The sequence below is a fragment of the Poromitra crassiceps genome (assembly GCF_964638095.1).
Source record: "Poromitra crassiceps genome assembly, chromosome: 15".
In the NCBI taxonomy this organism is placed as follows: domain Eukaryota; kingdom Metazoa; phylum Chordata; class Actinopteri; order Beryciformes; family Melamphaidae; genus Poromitra; species Poromitra crassiceps.
In genome coordinates, this window is record NC_139634.1 from 31,119,595 (window position 1) to 31,138,905 (window position 19,311).

General features: G+C 41.8%; 3 protein-coding genes across 3 annotated transcripts; 2 read left to right on the plus strand and 1 right to left on the minus strand.

The window, feature by feature from the left end:
- Positions 1 to 431: 431 nt before the first annotated feature.
- Positions 432 to 3,695, minus strand: fosl1a (FOS like 1, AP-1 transcription factor subunit a; the record flags this gene model as incomplete). Its single annotated transcript, XM_083652254.1, has 4 exons — positions 3,473 to 3,695; positions 2,777 to 3,025; positions 1,113 to 1,220; positions 432 to 992 (listed from the first exon to the last, which is right to left on the minus strand). The coding sequence occupies exons 1-4, from the start codon at positions 3,587 to 3,589 to the stop codon at positions 432 to 434; spliced, it is 1,035 nt and encodes a 344-aa protein (XP_083508380.1). The 5' UTR covers positions 3,590 to 3,695.
- A 2,607-nt stretch (positions 3,696 to 6,302) lies between these two features.
- yif1a (Yip1 interacting factor homolog A) lies at positions 6,303 to 14,337 on the plus strand. Its single transcript, XM_083652255.1, has 9 exons — positions 6,303 to 6,374; positions 6,827 to 6,884; positions 7,404 to 7,648; positions 9,239 to 9,343; positions 9,818 to 9,896; positions 10,032 to 10,089; positions 10,189 to 10,344; positions 11,371 to 11,464; positions 13,552 to 14,337. The coding sequence occupies exons 2-9, from the start codon at positions 6,854 to 6,856 to the stop codon at positions 13,708 to 13,710; spliced, it is 927 nt and encodes a 308-aa protein (XP_083508381.1). The 5' UTR covers positions 6,303 to 6,374; positions 6,827 to 6,853; the 3' UTR covers positions 13,711 to 14,337.
- A 1,207-nt stretch (positions 14,338 to 15,544) lies between these two features.
- LOC310790176 (uncharacterized protein) lies at positions 15,545 to 18,025 on the plus strand (the record flags this gene model as incomplete). The annotated part of the gene is made up of 4 exons (XM_083651852.1): positions 15,545 to 16,138; positions 16,679 to 16,800; positions 17,083 to 17,138; positions 17,676 to 18,025. The coding sequence occupies 4 exons, from the start codon at positions 15,545 to 15,547 to the stop codon at positions 18,023 to 18,025; spliced, it is 1,122 nt and encodes a 373-aa protein (XP_083507978.1).
- Between the last annotated feature and the right edge of the window lie 1,286 nt (positions 18,026 to 19,311).

Consider the following 19,311-nt stretch of genomic DNA (forward strand, 5'->3'; position numbering starts at 1 on the left):
TAACAGTTGTATTATAAGATTAAGTTATCTCAATTATTTTCAAAAAGCTTATGTAATCCTTTTCCTTTTTATATTGAGCGTGTTTTGCTCTCACAAATGTATTCATCCATTTATTTCCTTCAAGCATACTCCTTATGCAACCTTATAGGTTTTCTAATTGCAAATATAGAGGACATATATTTATAAAACATTATGTAAAAAGAGTGTAACAATCATATCCAAATAATGCCGATTTGCATATTATCTAACTACTGTATCGACATCCTAAAAAAGATGAAATGTAGCAGATGCACTTAGCTAGAAGTATTTCATTCAGAAACAGTTATCACAATCATCCCTTTCAATTCCGTCATGTTTTGTTTTTTTTGTCATGCAGTGTGACTACATCAGGATCGAACATTAGTGTTGTGCCGAGATGACAGGGCTGTCAATCACAGTGTGAGGATGGTAGGGGAGTGCAGGGAGTGATCTGATTGGTCACCGCTGCTGCTGCTGCGGCGATGAGCTATGCCACAGGGCTGGGGGTTGCGCGACTGCTGGGCATTAGATGCATTCGTTTGGGTCGAGACAGAGGCAGTGGTGTCTGCAGTGGCGGAGGGGTAGTTGAAGACCAAACTAGCCGTGAACGGAGTGAGAGATGGAGTAGTCAGGAGGATTGGGGTGTGGAGCGACTCTGATTCGTGTGTGGCAGCAGAGGCAGATGATGTCACCAGCTTGGTGGGGATGGTAATCTTTGGTTTGGGCTTCTCCAGCTTTGGGCGAGGTTTCGTCGAGGGCCCGGGGAGGCTGGGCTCCCTCGGTTCCATTTTGATGCATCCCAGGGAGGAGAGACCCGGCCGGGGGTCAGAATCTGAATCAGAGTCCTCGAAGTCCTCCCTTTTACAAATGGGACGGTGGGCCTCCAAGACCAGCTCAAGCTTGTCTTTCTGCTTCTGCAGTTCAGCTATTTCCTTCTGCAAACGGGACTTTTCATCTTCCAACTCGTCAGTCTCCTGCACCAGGAGAAAGGAAAGAAGGACAGACATCTGTGAATTTCCTCATGCCTGACTGTGACAAAATACTTCATAACTGCAAGCATCAACATTATGGCATTTTCTGCAATGTTCACTCACGCCTTGCAATGTGTCTGTCAGCTCCCGACGACGATTGCGACACTTTGCAGCAGCCAGTTTATTCCGCTCTCTCCTTACTCTGCGTCTCTCCATCTCTTCTGTGGATAACTGGAATGGAAAGAGGAGAAAAAAACTTAGATGAAGTAAAATAGGCTAATTACAGTAAATAGGGATGAACGATATATCGGCTGTCACATCGGTATCAGTTGATGAAGTTAGTCATTTTCTTATATATCGTATCGGTCCGATGAGCAAAATAACAGCAATGTTAATATCGGTTATCGGTATTGCCTAGAAATGTTATATTGAGAGGAAACAATGCGGTAAATCTATGATTTATGGGCTTTTCCAAATGTTTTGGAAATAAAGAAAGACAACACTTTTTCAAATTCACAGTGTTTACATGTGTTTTTCAGTATGTACATTTGATTATCACAGAGACTTGTTTTTATACAGATCATATCGACATCAGTAAATATCGGTTATCAGCCATAACGGAAATGTTAATATCGGTTATGGGTATCGGCCACAATTTTCATCTCGGTGCATCCCTACTAATTAACAAAAAGCACATACTTGCTGGATAGTGAAAAAGGTGACAGATACCAGGAAATCATTCACTTATGGGGATGAAAAAGGTGACTTTTGGAAGTTTGCATCCCTGTATCCCTGCATAACACATCCCCCTTGATGTCTGGAGTTTGTGTAAATTTCATTTCAAAGCAGCATTTGTGAAAGGAGATGTGAGTCTATGTTGATGTTAGTCTAGCGAGCAACATGACACAGGGGAAATACCACCACCATGTGTACACTCTTAGTCATCACAGTCAAACGTTCACAGTGGTGGTGTCTCAACGATTTTGAAACATCTGAGCCTTTGTCCTGTCGTAACTCTGATTCCATCTGACGCTTTACTGAATGAATAATTACTGTTGAGCCAATGTTTCCCGCCCTTTCAGGATGATGAGTCACGCACAGACCCTAGGCGTGACTCAGGTGTGAGTCATAGAAAATGACTTGCCCCTATGAGTCACATGATAGTTCACTTCCTGGACCATGAAATTACAACTCTAAGAACAAAACCGGAATAGGCAAACGTGCCATAGTGCACAGAAGCAAAAAAAGCATTGAGGTGGATGAAGCATCATTGGAGTCACGCTCACATGGTGATGGCCTCAAATATTCTTCTGTCTGTTTTTAGTTCAAGAGGTTAAAGTTACGTAAAACCGTTATCTTTAACATTGCTCTGCTGACAAAAAGTAGAACTTAACAAACAACGTCACAGGTGACAAGTTCACTGTGTCAAAGTGCCCTCAAGGTAAACACTATTACAGGTAAACAGTGGGCGTCTGCCTCTGGAATGTCAAAATCTTCCTTTCAATTATTAACAACAAAATCCTCTAAATAATGTTTATTCCACAGTCTAAAGGTTGTCAGTTGTGTCACAGAGTATTACAGGATATTACGCATTAATGACACATTGATGATTGAGCCACTGTCAACACTACCAGTAGAGATGAGTAGTAGAAGAAACTCAATCTGAGGAGGGCCTTATTCATTTACGCCACCTCCACAATCAGCAAGGTCACCTCAAAACGTGTTTTTCAGGCGGTATATGCCTTTAAAAAGTTCCACACTCTGTTATCTAAAGACTGTTCTCTTACATGGTCGTCAATCCTGCGTCTCGTCGACCCTATAGAGTGGGCAGCTGCTCTGATGACCCCTGGCCGGAAAAGGTGTGGCTGGGAGGGAGCGTGTGCCAGGGGCCGGACCCCAGCCATACCCGGGTAAGGGGGACGAGAAGGGCCAGGCAGAGGCATGAGGGATGGCTGGACCAGCCACTGGAGGTCCTGGTTGGTTGTGATGGCATTGAGACTTGGGACAAACTGACTGCTACTAGCCATCGTAAATTTCTGTAAAAACAGATTAAAAAAAGTGGGGATTAAGTCAGTGGAGGAACCAGAAGCAGTAAATCCAACATCTGATGAATAACAAGGCTCTACATGGGTTATATACTCTAGATGCAAGATAAAGCAAAAATATAGCCTAAATAAAAAGTTGTAGATAGGTTTCTGTATAGACTAGAATACTGTTAACTCCAACCTTTTACTTTTGAGTGCCATTCTTACAATGCAATAATTTATATAGCTACATACATATACATATACATATACATATACATATACATATACATATACATATACATATACATATACATATACATATACATGACATTTTCACCTTTACAGACCTACTTAATTCTAGCCTTTACAACTTTTCAGCTTTCACATTCAGCTATTTTCTATTCTGTTACACTGACTGGAGTCCTGATTGGGAATGGGATGTAGAGGCACACCTACCTGCTCCTGCTGTGTGGTGGAGGTGCTGCTGCCCTGGCACACGGGGCTTGACCCAGAGTCGCTGCCGGTGTAATTAGGCGGATTGCCTCTTCCCTGGTTCCCAAAGTTTCGATACATCTCTTCTGTTTTAACCGTTATCCCGCTGAAGCTAATTTGATGTAGCTGAGGCAGTAGCCTACTGATCTCACGAAACTGACTTTCGGATTGAGTCTCGCTCGCCTGGTAAATTCAAACACCCACCACCTTATTGCGGTATAGGTAGAGTCCAAACGAGCGCGTCTTCAAGGGGGGACAAGGAAGGAAATATCGCCGCACGTTTTTTCGAAATAGTCCAAAAACCTCCTAAATTGACTTTCAGCACTTCCTCTCCTGCTTAGTCACGCAGCTTGAAGCGAACGTCTGGGAATGATTGTAAAGTCATAAACTCTTAAAGCGCTACTATAGTTTTCCACGCCCCTCGCTTACGGGAAATAGTGTTGTGTGCTATCAAGCACGACACTCACCACGTGTCAATGACGTATGTGACCATATATGGTGAGACTTTCCTCTAGAGAGCATGGGAGTGAGTCTGTCGCGGGATTCCTTTGACAGAGTAGACAGCTCACCTCATGGCCTCCAGGCTGCTGTTGCTGCTTTATTGTAGAGTATTGTTATCAGTCTCATCTCATGTGGCTCTGAGTCATTTCATTCTGGCACCTGTAAGAGTTTCTAACGTATTAAATGATATTATAGGCATGATAGTTTTTCTGTTTAATGAAATATGACAACACCAATATAGAAAAACTTGAATTATTTGGGCCTATATAGCCTAACACAGTGATTCTAAACCTTTTTTTATCAAGGACCCCTAATTTTGTCCACAGACTTGAATCACAGATTTGATTTGATTTTATCCCAAATCTGAACATAATTACTGTATTTTTATTGCTAGATGTGAGTGAAACTGATCAAAACAGTCATTCTTCGACATACTCTAATTGTTTAAATGAAATAATGCTGAAGTGTAACAAATTACAATTCATCAATGCTGAAGTGTAACAATTCATCAATTTGCTGGGGACCCCCTGAAGCCACCTCAAAGACCCCTGGTGGTCCCCAGAACCCATGTTGAGAACCACTGGCCTAACAGGTAAACAACCCCAAGCTGCCTATTAGACTACAGGAAACGTTATAAAATGGAATGAAGTGTAGGCAAACCTCTGGTGGTTTGAGTGTGCTGAGGGTTTGGCAGTCACTCTTACTTTATAAACCACATCAATGAGTGCATGCCTGTGGAGATGAGTCAGTACCAGCACAATGCTGTTGAGTTATATGACCATCCGTTTCATTCAACATCTCTTTCACACACAGGCACAATATAGTCTGAAATATAGAGGGGATTCAAAAAATGCATGGCAGATTCAGTGAGCTGAGTCTGCCACAACAGCTGCTGACCTTGCACTCCCTCAGGACAGTGTTCCCGGTATCGACTGGCGCTGGCCCCTCCTTGCTGCTGACTGTTGCATCGATTTCTCATATTACTAATAGTACATCTCCTGGGACTCTTTGGACTGTCAATTGTCAGAAGAGTCAATCATGTTGTTACAGACTGTTACAAGTCCACTCAAGAAAGAGACTTATTTTTGTGTGCAAAATGACAACATTGGACAGTGGAGATGAATCATCCTCATCCACTTAGAGATTGATAAACAGCACTTGTGTGGCTTTTATCTCTATACAAACACCACCAAAGGCATGGGAATATTGACAACAATGGATGCAAGCTGAGACTGCCAGCAGCTAACTGTTTTATTGTGCTTGTTGCTCTTTTATCTATTGACACTGGTGACTCCTGTTTCAGATTCTAACAATATTCCCACCAGTTATAATGAGGAACGCATGCAGAATCCTTTTCCCTCTGGATTTGATGGTATCATGAGAAGAATGTAGGGTAAAGGTGAATAGTGTGTGACTAAGGCCTCAGGAATGCAACGATGACACACTGCATGTGTTTCAAATGACATGTCAGGACATGCTGCCACCTGCCTCTTTCTCTATGCCCTCATCATGCATCAGATGGCTGACATTTTTCACCTTTCATTTGACTTTGGAAAGGTCTGCTGAGGACGCATGTTCTTTTTAAGCAATGGAGTGTTTCACGTTGTGCACACCATGTATTAAGAGAACACAGGTAAACATGTTTACACCTAGGAGTTTCCGGTAAGTTGATGTTTTCCTACACATTTTCCCAACAGAAGTTACAGTTACAAGGGGCATATGTGGTTAACAGTAACAGCATTCTGATCACTTACTCACCCTCAAATTTCTAGCCTAGTGCATCAAATTACCACCCACACTCACTCACCCGTGACCCACCCACACTCCCACACACCCACTTCACAAAGGGTATGCAATAGATATAAGCACCCTCCGACCAGAAACACACTTTATATTTAGATTTAGGGAGTGAAACCCTGTAAGATTGCATTTAATTGATCAGATTCTTGATCAAACCAAATTCATTGTGATTACAGTGTAGTTTCTGAACTGATAAACATGCCTGTAATGGAGCTGACTGTACTTATGATGTTTTGTGGACATGATATGCATTACATATTAACCTAGTTTAGTCATTGTGTTAAATTACATAATTAATTGAAGTCCGATAAGTGACACCAACTAAATAAAGTGTTCTAAATGGTGAAATACCCCCTAATTTAAGAATGTAGGAGGATAATACCTCCATGGGAGAAAAACAGACTCAAAAGCAAACTTTACTTTAGCCCGGAACGTGAAGCTCGTTACACCCTGGTTACACCGCTTTCTGCCACGCAGGCACAGTCAAAGCAACCAACCACATCCTCCGATGGGTGGGATTAGCTGTCGGATATCCACGTAGTGGCTACCAACGTTAGCTGAGCAGGTAAGTGAAGTGCTATCGCTGCTGTTAATTACGTCTCAATTATAACGTTATTCCTCGGACAAGTCGCACTGACCTTTTTATCACTGTTGTTCAATGCATTTCTGTCAAGTGTTCTGTTCTGTCCTGTCTCTGTTCATGTTATTAGCATGTCCAGCTAGCTAGCTAAGCTAACAGTAAGCTAACGTTAGGCAGTTAACTGGTAGCAGAAGTGGTTAACGTTAGCATAGACAAAACTAACCAACGTTATAATACTAGCTACTCTATTAGCTGACGTTGATATTCGCATAAAAAGTGTAACAGGCAAACATTTTAGCCCAACAGTAGCTGCTGGGCCAAAATATCCCATTGCTTGGACGTTTAGCTAACCCAGCTAGATAGCTAACTAGCCAAAATAGTTAGTTGATATGAAGTAACTTTGTTGACATTAAACGTTACATTGTTTTTGTTTTAAGCTAACGTCAACGTCAGTGTATGCTACAATGGACCTGCCACAGCATGGGTATCGAGCAAGTAAGTTAAAGATCACTTAATACATAACTACAAAATACAATTAATAAATCACAAGTGAGGAAATCTATCTTTAGATTCCACTTGGCATCCAATTTGTGGGACATTTTAGAATAAATCTCTGAGCATGCACAAGTTCTTTCAAAAACAAGACACAATACTCACCTAACTACTGGTGTCTTCAAGATCATATTATTAAGAGTTAAATCTTTTTGGAGCTGTTCATCTGACGGGGAATGGAAGACAAACTGAGGACACACAGTCACAGGAAAATGGGCACATTTTTCGAGTAGATCTCTCCATTGTTAATTTCAGTTCCTTGTTTTGTCTCTAGCATTGGGAGGGAGTTTTTTTTCTTTCCAAAAGTATTGAACTGTCTTAGATAAAAGGATTGAAAAATGAACTCACTTATCTTAAATGGTTATACATATTAACCTACCAACTGCATCATGTAACAACAAAGTGCCATTGCTTAGATTTCCCTTGATATAACTATAATTGTTGTGTTCATGCTCTTGCCAGCAAAGCCAAGAGCTCGCGCAGCTCCCCCCACAGGAGACCCCCTCCTGTTTGAGGACACCAGCTCCTCGACACCACCAATGAACAGTCAGGGATACTACACTCCTGGGTACAATATGGGAGGACCGTCAGGTGCCCCTCAGGGGGATGCTGATGTGAACAACCTGTTTGCCGAACCAATGGCCAGTGCTGCAATGATGTATGGCTCTAACTTGGCCAACCAGGGAAAGGATATGGTAAACAAAGAGGTGAGAAACTGCATGTTCGTAATGAAACGAAACGGGGACAGACAAGCCCGTCTTTATTGTCACAAACACCACATGCACACACATGGCTAGCCTGGGTAAACCCATCCCCCACGTGACCTGCTCTCAGACCTGTTCTCAGTCACTAGTGACTGGGAACTGAGAGAGCAGGTCACGTGGGGGCTGGGTTTACCTAGGCTAACACATGGCGGCGGCACACACATACTGAACATGCTGAGTGACGCTGTGAAATACAATATTGTGGCTTCAAATATGGTGTGTGTGTGTGAGGGTAACCCATAAATAATTATGTAATTTAATGTGCAGTATAATTCATAGTATAGTATAGTATAGTTAATTTTGCAACTTTGAATAAGCAGATGTTTGCTTTCAGTCCAGCGTCACTTCTTCTGCCACTTTGTAAATACATATTTTGACAAAAGTGACTCTTGCTTTCACAAGGCTATGATTTAACAGTGTGGAAGATAGAGGGCCACGCACATAACTGCTTTCAGTGACAGATGGCCTCCCAGGAGCAGTTAAACCATTTCTGTCTTTCAGCTACTCTCCATTACCCTTATATTACCTCTCCAAAATCCAGAGCCTCACATGTGGCTGGTTAGCTGATACTTCATTTGTGGCTAAAGCTGCGTTCACACCGACCTATTAAAGTTTTTCACTGGCATCAAGTTTACATACAAAGTCAATGCAAACGAGCGATTGATGGTATATTGGTCCGGGAGAAAAATCACTGGGCGACAGAGACAGAGCGATAGGGAGAAAATTCGCTCGTCGCCCGAGATGAAATATCCCAACTCGAGCGAAATTACGCTGGCATCAGTCGCTCGCTGTTCAACGCTGATTGGCTGCCGTGTGAGAGCGAGTCAAGGATCACACTGACTTGGAACAACCCGCTGGTTTATTGTGTGGCAACAAACCGCATTGACAGCTGATTGACAGGCTGAGAGCTGACATGAAGTGAAGTCTGTACTACCGGTATGGAGCTCGCGTTAGGAGCATGCTGATAGGCTTAGCTTGTAAACGACTACGGTGGCTCGTAGTGGACAAATATCATGACATTGCGTAACGTTATAGCCCCCAGATGTCCGTCAATTATTGTGCCTGTTTGACGAGCGATTTAAACAGAGCGACAGAGCGATTCCAAAGGGTTGAATCGAGCGACGGAGAGAAAAATAAATATCTCGGTGTGAACACAGCTTAAGGGGTATAATTTTTAGTAGATAGGTTATCAAGCAAGAGGACCATTCTAACAACAGTTATTGAGTTTCCCTACACAGTTTCCCCACCATAAGGCAATAAGTACAATTTAAATGTATTGTATGAATTGCCAGTGAAAGGCACATACATAAATGGAACTGATTTTGTTCTACTCAAACGGCAACTTTGGTACTGTACTTAGTTGGTCATAATGAAGTCATGCACTGTGTGCCAAGCCAAAGTTATGCAATGCATAGTCATGAAGGCAAGAGTAGCTGACTCTAATAATTATTATGATTCAATTCTGCTTATTATTAACTTCAGCAGACTTGCACATCTCATGAGTGAAATGCAATTTTCCCCTTGCTCTTTCAGATCAGCAGATTCATGTCTGTGAACAAGCTGAAATACTTCTTTGCTGTCGACAGCAGATATGTCATGAAGAAACTTATGCTCCTCATGTTCCCATACACGCATCAGGTAATCAAGGCATTTTATCCCTTAAGACATTCTTCCACATCAATGTACCGGATGATACAAAACATTTAACAGTTAAGGATGTGTGATTCCCCCCCTGGTATCATAGCTTCAACCACTTATATCACATTCCACAAACCATGTAAATAAGATAATCAGACACTATCACTGCTCCAAGATATATCAGTGCTTTGTTTATAAACATTGTAACTGTGATTGACAATGCAGATGTAGATGCGCAGTCAAATCAAGTAATTCCCACACACTACTTTACTTATACAGATTGTAAATTTAAGTCACCACTCCAAACATTCTGTGCCCTGATAATGTATGGATGACACTGAGTGAGAACTGTAAGTCTATACAGCACCAGGGTCAAATAGTATTCACAAATAATTACCGTAGCATTTTTTTCTGACTCTGGTCTGGACTTTGTTACATTTTGTAATGTCATGTGCATGTGTATGTTCCTGCTAGGACTGGGAAGTTCGTTACCATCGGGACAGTCCACTGACACCAAGACAGGATGTGAACGCGCCAGATCTTTACATACCAAGTAAGTTAATTTACTGTATGTAAAACTGCATTTTAAAAGCCAACAACCTTTTAACTTGAGCTAAATAATAAACTATCAACAGTAGAGCATTTTTGGATGCTTGTTTTCTATATTGACTGTACTTTTTTCTTTTAGCAATGGCTTTCATTACCTACGTTTTGCTTGCTGGAATGGCCCTCGGCATTCAAAAAAGGTGAATACTTTTTCCTTGTCTATTTTACTTCCAACCTACCAATAAAATAAATGTATCAAGTAATTTAAATGTCTTGTCTTGTCTTGTCTTGTCTTTAAGGTTCAGTCCAGAGGTGCTTGGGTTGTGTGCCAGCACTGCTCTTGTGTGGGTCATCATTGAGGTCTTGGTGATGCTGCTCAGTTTGTACCTGCTGACAGTTCACACTGACCTCTCCACCTTTGATCTCATCGCCTACAGTGGATACAAATATGTTGGGTAAGGGTTGTGCTGCACTTGGGATGCAAATCATCCAATCAAGATTCAAATCTAAGCGCGTTTTCACACATGCCTAGTCCGGTTCCTAGTTTCGGACCAGATGCAAGAATGATACGTTGTTTTGTTTTTCATCTGGTTCGGTTCACTTTCACACCAGCCAAAAAGCAAGCGGACCAAATAGGGCTGCCAACCCTCCCAGGAGACTCCGGTAGTCTCCCGAGATGGAAAATATTAATTCCCAGAGATTTTTTTATGGCTGAAATTAATGTGTGTGTGCGTTGGGCAATGTTGTAGCCTGTTGTGACCCAAAACGCAACAATCAGGCTAACAATAACAATAATTAATTTGGTAAAAATAAAACAAAACCCTCGCAACTTCTGCCTACAGTAGGCTACTATGATCGCCTGAAAAGAATAAAAGAATAATAAATAGCCTAATGAAGAGGCTGCAATCAATCGTACGTATCACAGAAGAAGCTGGCTCCGATGCGACATGACTCCTGGCCATTTGCCATGCGAGAGGTAACGTTGACTGCAATCATGCAAAAAATCCCCCCCAAAATAATCCACGCAGTTTCACCAGTCACCAAAACAGGACGTGAAGAATTAAGATGTTGTTTTTAACCATAAAATGCTGGTCCACAGCCTATTAGGTGCATAGTGCAGCTGGCAACGGGACCTCGTTTACTCCAAAAATACGCGAGGCTCCTGCATTTGGGTCGGATTGAGTTCGGATCACTTTCACACCACAAATGACCCATACTAGAGTAGAGTTCATTTGGAACCGCACCGAGACCACCTCTTTCAACAGGTCTCGTTCCGTATTTAGTGCACACCAGAGTTTGATTGCTGCATTCACACCTCCACAAACAAACCTCACCAAGTGGGAAAACAAACTCTAGTGCGATTCAACCGAACCAAACGAGGTATATGTGAAAGCGCCCTTAGTTTAAAAGAAGACATTTTCGAATTGATGTTGCAGCTGTTTGAGATTTTATTGACTCATTTGTTCCTGTCTTTCCTGCAGGATGATCTTCACAGTACTGTGTGGCTTACTGTTCGGCAGTGACGGTTATTTTGTGGCCCTTGCATGGTCCTCTTGTGCCCTTATGTTCTTTATTGTAAGTATTTTTAATCATTATTATTATCACTGTATTTATGACTCTGAAGCAGTGACTTGTTTCTAAACCCAGATCTGATTTGTGGGCAAAAAAGGATATTAACAGGAGAGCTATGTGTTCTAAAGTGGGTGAAGCAAAGCTGTGAGAAGGTAGCCTGGTTAAAACCATCCTGATAACATGATCTCACTTTCTGTTTCGCTCTTCATATCATCCTGGACTCCAATCTGTCCACAGCCATTTCAATGGGTGGGAGTACTTGCCTTGACAGACAACTCCTTCAGCCATTCAGCGTCACAAAATCCAATCCAAATCCACTCGGAAGAATGGCGAAAACGTCTTTTCCTCCAAGAAACTCCGCTCATGCATACTCTTGTTCTTGTGTAATTGTTGTTATTGTAGTCTCTCAAGCCAGTCTATCTCTTCCACAATCTTTGAATGCTCCAGAGACCGTCTGTACTTCAGCCTGTTAAAATGTGGCCAGAGGAAGTTGTCATAAAAAAAAAAAAGTACAAGTCCACGATCAGTGTTGCGACCTAGGGGCCTGGCTCACGAGAGCTAGGCACGAGCGAGCATGCGCCAAATAATGATGTCATCGCGCTAGTTGCGTCAGGCACGAGCCTCCGCAACCACTAGCCGCGTACAGTCAAGACTCGACGCAGCTGACGCGAACATATTATATTATTATATAATATAGCTGGGGAGATAACAGGAGAGAGTGAAAGCTATTACCAAGTATATGCACTGCATTATCTCCTTGGGCTAACTTCTAGTCATTGAAATCCTAGTGAAATCACACAATTTACTCATTTTGCTGGGGACTCCCCTGCGACCCCTCCAAGTTGAGGCGATCGTGGAAGTATATTTCAGCCTCTAGTCAATGCCGCCCTCTAGAAGCCATGTGATGAAGTACATCACCAGTAACCTTACCGTCCCTCACTATCCGTTTCCCCAGATTCACCTGAATTTGCAGAGGGTAGACCACCACGCTGCAGCTACGCTGACCGTGGTAAAAAAAAAAACGCTTCAGACCGGAGGAAGTTCGATGGTATTCGACTAATCACGACACATGTAAACAAAGCTCAGGCAGGTGATTGGAGAAATCCGCGAATGTTCCGCCTTGAGCGGATGTCCTGTCTTATATCCGTTTTGACCAACTTACTCTGCTGTGAAGCACAGACGCGTAGGCGCCAGCAGGAGCATTTGCAAATTCTGGGATCTGTTTTAAGAGACTATTGTTATTGGGTCTATTTCTGCGATAACTGCACTTACGGCTGTGTTTACTCTACTACTGCTCGTTGCTTCGGGACTCGCCATACTGTGTTGCCAGCGATGTTCCTGATTGGCCAGTTATGTTGTCAACTACGAGGCAGGTCCCTAATTGGCCGTGGACTTTGTAATTTCTGAAAATTGCTGGGGGCGGGCTGGAGGCCAGGCGAGGCTAGTGAGAAGGTGCTGTTTGCTCCTCTGTACTCTATTCTCGACACGGAGGAGGTCCTCAAGACACCAAAAAATGCCTGTTGCATGAAAGGGCAACTCCGGCGATTGTCTGGACCTTATTCCACAGAGAAGTCCAGAGTTCCTCTCTGAAAGTGGCTTTAGAATCTTTGAACACAGTCTATTTACTAAAATAACTATGAATGCCCTATCTAGCAGTCATTGGCATTGTCTTTTGGTGTAGAAAATTCAGAAAACATTACTTTAGCTGACAAAACACACACACACACACACACACACACACACACACACACACACACACACACACACACACACACACACACACACACACACACACACACACACACACACACACACACACACACACACACACACACACACACACACAAGGGGGCTGAGCTCTTGTTTAATAAGCTTTTTCCCCCACAAGTGAAAAAATAAGAAGGCAGTATATATGTGTTGCATACAGCTTTATCAGGTTTGCTCTCGACGATATATCTCGATATATATATATATACTGTATACTAATATACTTCTATTTCAGGAGGTTATTGCATTAAGTGCCCATTTACGGTATATTTAGAACAAGTATGCCTGAATTAAAAAGTAAAAAGCTGTTAAAATCTCCACAGGTTCGCTCTCTGAAGATGAAGATCCTTTCCTCCCTCTCCTCTGACTCCATGGGGGCCGGAGCAAGTGCCAAACCTCGTTTCCGCCTTTACATCACCGTGGCCATTGCTGCCTTTCAGCCAATAATTATATACTGGTTAACTTCTCACCTGGTCAGGTGACCGTGAGGCGTGTCACCCTGACGTCCATGCGTCTTGGGCGCCCCCCCCCCCAAAAAAAAGCCCTGCGTTGATCGCCACCTTCAGATGTGGTTGTTGAGTGTGACTGTTTGTACACCTGCCTTCACGCTGTTTTGTCCATCAGCTCAAAACCTATAGTCAATATTGAGCTGTAGCGTGTGTTAAGCTTGTCGGATGGACGTGTTCATAACAGAATGGTTTCATTGATTTACCAGCACAGTGATTGGGTTTTGTACAAGACAAAATATGTCTCACTGGAAGGCTTTTGTTTTCCACATTGAGTGTAATACTGGCAAATGCTTGTTTTGGCCACCCATCTAACTTTGAGGGACAAGGGCTTTCATTGTCAGATTTGTTTGATTACAGTTCGGAATGGTACACATTCATTTGAAGTTTCCTCAACAGTTTATAATATCCCTCAACATGCTTTTTCTGTATTCAACACACACAAACAGAGCATTTTAAACACAAAATGGGAATACCTGTTTTCTGGTATGGTAATGTTGCCACATTATCGCTCTCATGAATCCTTGATTTTATTTATCAAAATTTGACAGCATGACAATGTTTGGATTTTTGTAGAAAAAAATAAATATATAAAGCATTGTGTATTGAATTTAATTGTTTCTCCGTTTTTGTATGGCTAGGCCTATAATGCTTTCTATGAATGTGTGTGCTATGTAGCCTTAGCCTATGAATTGGTCAGTCTTCTCCAGAACTTAGTATGTCTCTAGCCTATTTGTTGTATCCTGTTTATTTGCTTATATTATAAAACACGGATTTTGGTCACTTAGCAAGATTTCACTGCTTAACATCCTGGGAATTTAAGATCAGACATACGGCACGTGACTGAGACAGATGAAGCGATCTAAATCGCAACATGTTTTGTGTGACTACTAACTAGACTATTGTCGCGGGAACGCGCAAGGGGACGCGCAGACGGCAAAGCGTCCTTTCGTTTCCATGGAAACTTTGGACGGGGATAGAACGCGGACGGAGAGGAATTCGACTCCGATACTGTGTTTGGATATCTGAATTCTTACCTTTAACTTTTGAATGACCTATTTGGCACATTTAATTAACTTTGAACCCTTCCAACATCATCTTTTTTGGTAATTTGGTAAGTAACTGGGACACTGGGTCATTATTTTCTCTCTGAAGCAGTAAGTTAATACCATCAAAGAGGTTACCTGACAAAAGGAAAAATGTAACTTTATATTGTACCGCCATTTTCCTACTGAACTGCATTGTAGAGCCATGTGGGAAGACATCCAGCCTTTTGCATGCCTTGTGTATTTGACTTGAGTTTGTCACGTAGGCTACAAGCAAGCAAGCAGCAAATGTCCGTGAACCGGACTTTACCAAGGGACCAAGTAGGCTAACACCTGTCCACTTTATTACATGAGCGTCTATTAAAACTGGACATATTACAGTTTGGGTTTGGTAGCTAACGGTGTACAGTGGACTTTGAACGTTTCAAGTGAATGCTCATCGGGGGATAAGAGGTATAGCCAACATGTACTGTCTCTGCTGCATTCTCTTTTCTCAACACCTCTCATATACCTTTTCAATCTAAAACTTTGCAGTTGAGTAAATCTATCTCTTTGACTTCTGGAACCTATTTACAATGTTTGTTTACTACTGCTTTATAGCATCCTACCTATATCCTACTTATGTACAACTTATGTTGTAGGCTACAGTTTTAATCTTTATTTACCCTTTTCATTCCTCACCCAATTAATTTTGATACATTTCTGGCTTATCTTTGTACAGAGGGACAACTGAATGACACTGGAGATTTACCACAGGGACAGAGATGGAGAGTAACTCTCATGCACTGGCACCCTCTTCTCCCTGTCCTACCACCTACCTTGGTGGGTCTCAGCTGCTGCAACCTTCCTCAAACATTCATGTTTCACTCCCGCTCTCGCCTATTTCATTCCCCCCATCCCCTACTTCACTTTCTCCCTCAGCCGCAGAGTGCATTCTCTCTTCCCCGCTTTCACACTTGTCTCAGTGCCTTGAAGGACAAAACACACACTGCCTCAGCTCAGCAAACACATCCGACCAAGATGATCTGACCTGCCTCAACTGGCTGCATCAGAGGGGCAATCTGCTCCCGCTACAGCCCCTTCCCAAAATGACACCCCTGCTTCAGCTGGAGGCTCACTCCCTTGCCCCTACCCAGCCTCCGTCCCCCTCGTCCAAGCCCCCGTACTCCTTCAGTAGTCTCATCTTCATGGCGATAGAGGATACCCCAGACAAGAGGCTTCCAGTAAAAGGCATCTACGAATGGATTGTGAACAACTTCCCCTACTACAGGACGGCTTCTGGGGGTTGGAGGAACTCCGTTCGACACAATCTGTCTCTGAGCAAGAGCTTCCGTCGCATACACAGGGACAAGAGCCAGGTTGGTACATACTCTCTATGGTTCCTTTATTAGGACAGCAGGGTGGTGTGGCCCTTGAACCCGAGGAAACAGACTCCAGCAAACATCCACCCTGCTGAAGTGTCCTTGAGCAAGACAGTTGTTGATCCTGTGCTCAGACCTGCCTGTTGGAGGGGCCAAGCAGAAAAAGAGAATTTCCCTATAGAGAAATGATAATCGCATAGTTTCAGTATCATCACTATCATTATTGTGATGTGATGATATATACAATCACAAAACAATGGAATAATAAATAAAGGTTCAATGATAACAAAGTATGACTGTGCAGCATATTATGTTTATTTCTGAAGCACAAATTTTCTAGCAATTGGCTTGCCAGAATGTAAAAAAACAAAAACATTTTTTTTTTTTTTTTACAAAGTGCAAATAATATAAGTTGGAGGCAGAGCTTGCATGTGAAATTGTGATGGACAACCTGTCTTATTTGTGCTTACAGTAGATTCAAGTGGAGCTAATATTGCGATTTTTACCATTTTAACCACTGTTTTCTATTTGTTTCAGTCGGTGGGGAAGGGGTCACTGTGGTGTGTGTGTCCAGAGTATCGGCCAGCTCTCCTTGAGGTGCTTAGGAAGACCCATTATTATCACAGCACCAACAGCAACCTGGTGAACAAGCCTGCATTGTGAGTATGATCACACAAAGTATTTATAATGTAATGTCAAATATTAATTTGTTGAACATTCCTACTATTTTGGCTTTTGCGTTATACATTTATTGTGTTAATATACTTTTCAGGACTGCTATCAAATCAAAGCAGTAAAATCCATTAAGTAGCTCTATTTGCCTGAAAATACATATACTGCATGAGTTCTTTGTCAATTACTTTAAACCTCACGCTGCATGTTTTAAGTTCAAATAACAAAACTATTAACTACTAGTTGTCTATCTTCCCATGCTGGATCAGGTTGGAGGGAGCTGACTATGGGGTGTCTATGGCATGTGACTCTGTGGAAATCTCAGGTTAGTGATGAGGAGACTTATTTCAGAATCATAACAGTGTCTTAAGTTTACATAATTTAGCACAAGAACACATTACAATGTTTTGTTCAAATGTTGCATATTTTACCTTTTATTAGTTTACTTCAGTTTTAAATATTTTGTCAATAGAGTAACAGCTATCTTTGACACCTTTATTACCTGCAGCTTTTTTATTCCTCCTCGGTTTCCTCAGCATGCAACATTGTTCGTGTGTTTGTGTTCAGTTGTCATGGCAACATCCTTCTATTACCATGGCAACCCTAGTCCCAGCAATAGATTGGCTAGACTCCTTTATGTGTCTTCGTTTTATTTCTGAGGTTACGTTCTATATAGGCTAACATGCCTACTGAAGTGTCAGACAACTGTTTGTTCAACCAGCCTGTATGGAAACAAACGATTCGCTCAAGCGGCTTTGTTATGTAAAATATGTGTACTGTGTGTTACATGACTAATTCTGCACGACACATCGATTATGTGAACTTGCAATGCTCATTTTTGTCTTTTTTGGGGGGGGTTTAGATTCTCTTTCCCACACCCTCCTCCTGTCCACACCCTCACCCCAAGCCCTGACTGCTGATAATCCCACTCTGTCCGAAAACCCAACTTGCCCTTTGACCCCTGATCACGAGGAGCTCGTCACCATGGAGTCGGTTGAATACCAGGAAGAAGTTGGTGAGGAGATGGAGAAAGACCCCCTGTCAGACAGTGGGTACATAGAGTTACACTATTACGAGTGTAATCAGTACCAGTACCTGGTCCTGCCGGACGACACTGAACTGGACCTGGAGACTGTGGAGATCCTTCAGCTGGATGCTGAGGCCCAAGAGGCTGCTGGGTCACTGCTAGACCTGGCGGGTGGCGGACATTAACATTACATCTAAATTAACAGTCCCAGCTGATCTCTAATCTTGCAGGGAGGTAAATACTCCCAACAGACTGACAGGTAGTGATTTATGTTTTGAAGCTGAAGTGATAGTGGGTGGATTGGTAATATTTGTCAAATCTCCTGCTGTGTGCTGACATGTTGACACTGCCCCGAGCGAAGCTGAGGCTACATGGTGGTTTGAGGCTATGTAAATATAGATCACATTATCTGATGCACTAACAAAAAAGACTGTAGATCACATTCCTTCTCATGCATTTAGTCTGCTCTTTGGATTCAGAGGCACTTTCAATTGAGAATTTTCATTTATCTCTCCTGTCGTAGGGCTGGGCGATATGGTTGAAATCAATATCATGATAATCACGAGGATTTTTCTTGATATCAATATATATTACGATATGGTTCATGTATGCAAAATTATGTTAATCAAATTAATGTTAATCTCATTGAACTGAAATATTAATGTTACAGTAGGTGTGATGTCAAACAAAACTTTTCACATAATATTTCTACCACACCTCATTTTATCAGAGTTTTTGATATGATTCCACTGAAATGCGATAAACGATCATATTGAATTATCGCCCAGCCCTATCCTGTCATACAGTAACAACTCAGAAGGAGACTCAAGAATGTGACATTAAACCAAGAAACATGGATGATCCTACTTTTGAGAATGAGGGAATTGATACAGTGTTTATGTTTTCCATTGTGATGTTTTTAACAGTCAAAGGTCATCCTTTTGATCATGTTTGCCATAGTCGTATAGGCTATGGTGTCATGCTACTGAAAACCTGAAACACAACACTGACCAGAACTACATATGATATTGTAAACAAAGTTGTCTTTAATCAGGATTTATTTGATTTTGAATTTGAGGTAGAATAGGACTATAATATAAATTCACTGCCATTTAAACTACTCTTCAGGGTATATTTTATTTCTGAATTTCTGTCTGTACATTTTTAAGCTTGTATTTTCAAAAAGCTTTAGATTTTGTAATCTGTTAACAAATAAACCCCCATCATTGATGGAATGTTTTTGTGGCTGAAATGAAAATGAATGGCTGATTTCTTTTATATTCAAGCTATTGGATTTTCCTTAATATTTAATTGCAATTTGGTGACAAAATAAAACATAATTGTTCACATTTTAGGATTGATACCGGTGCTTATTTTAGCTAAAACAGTAGAGGGCGTACCATTAAAAAACAAACTGTTGGTTTGACCATATTTTGACTGTATGTATGTAGCCTAATCTTTGGACATTAAA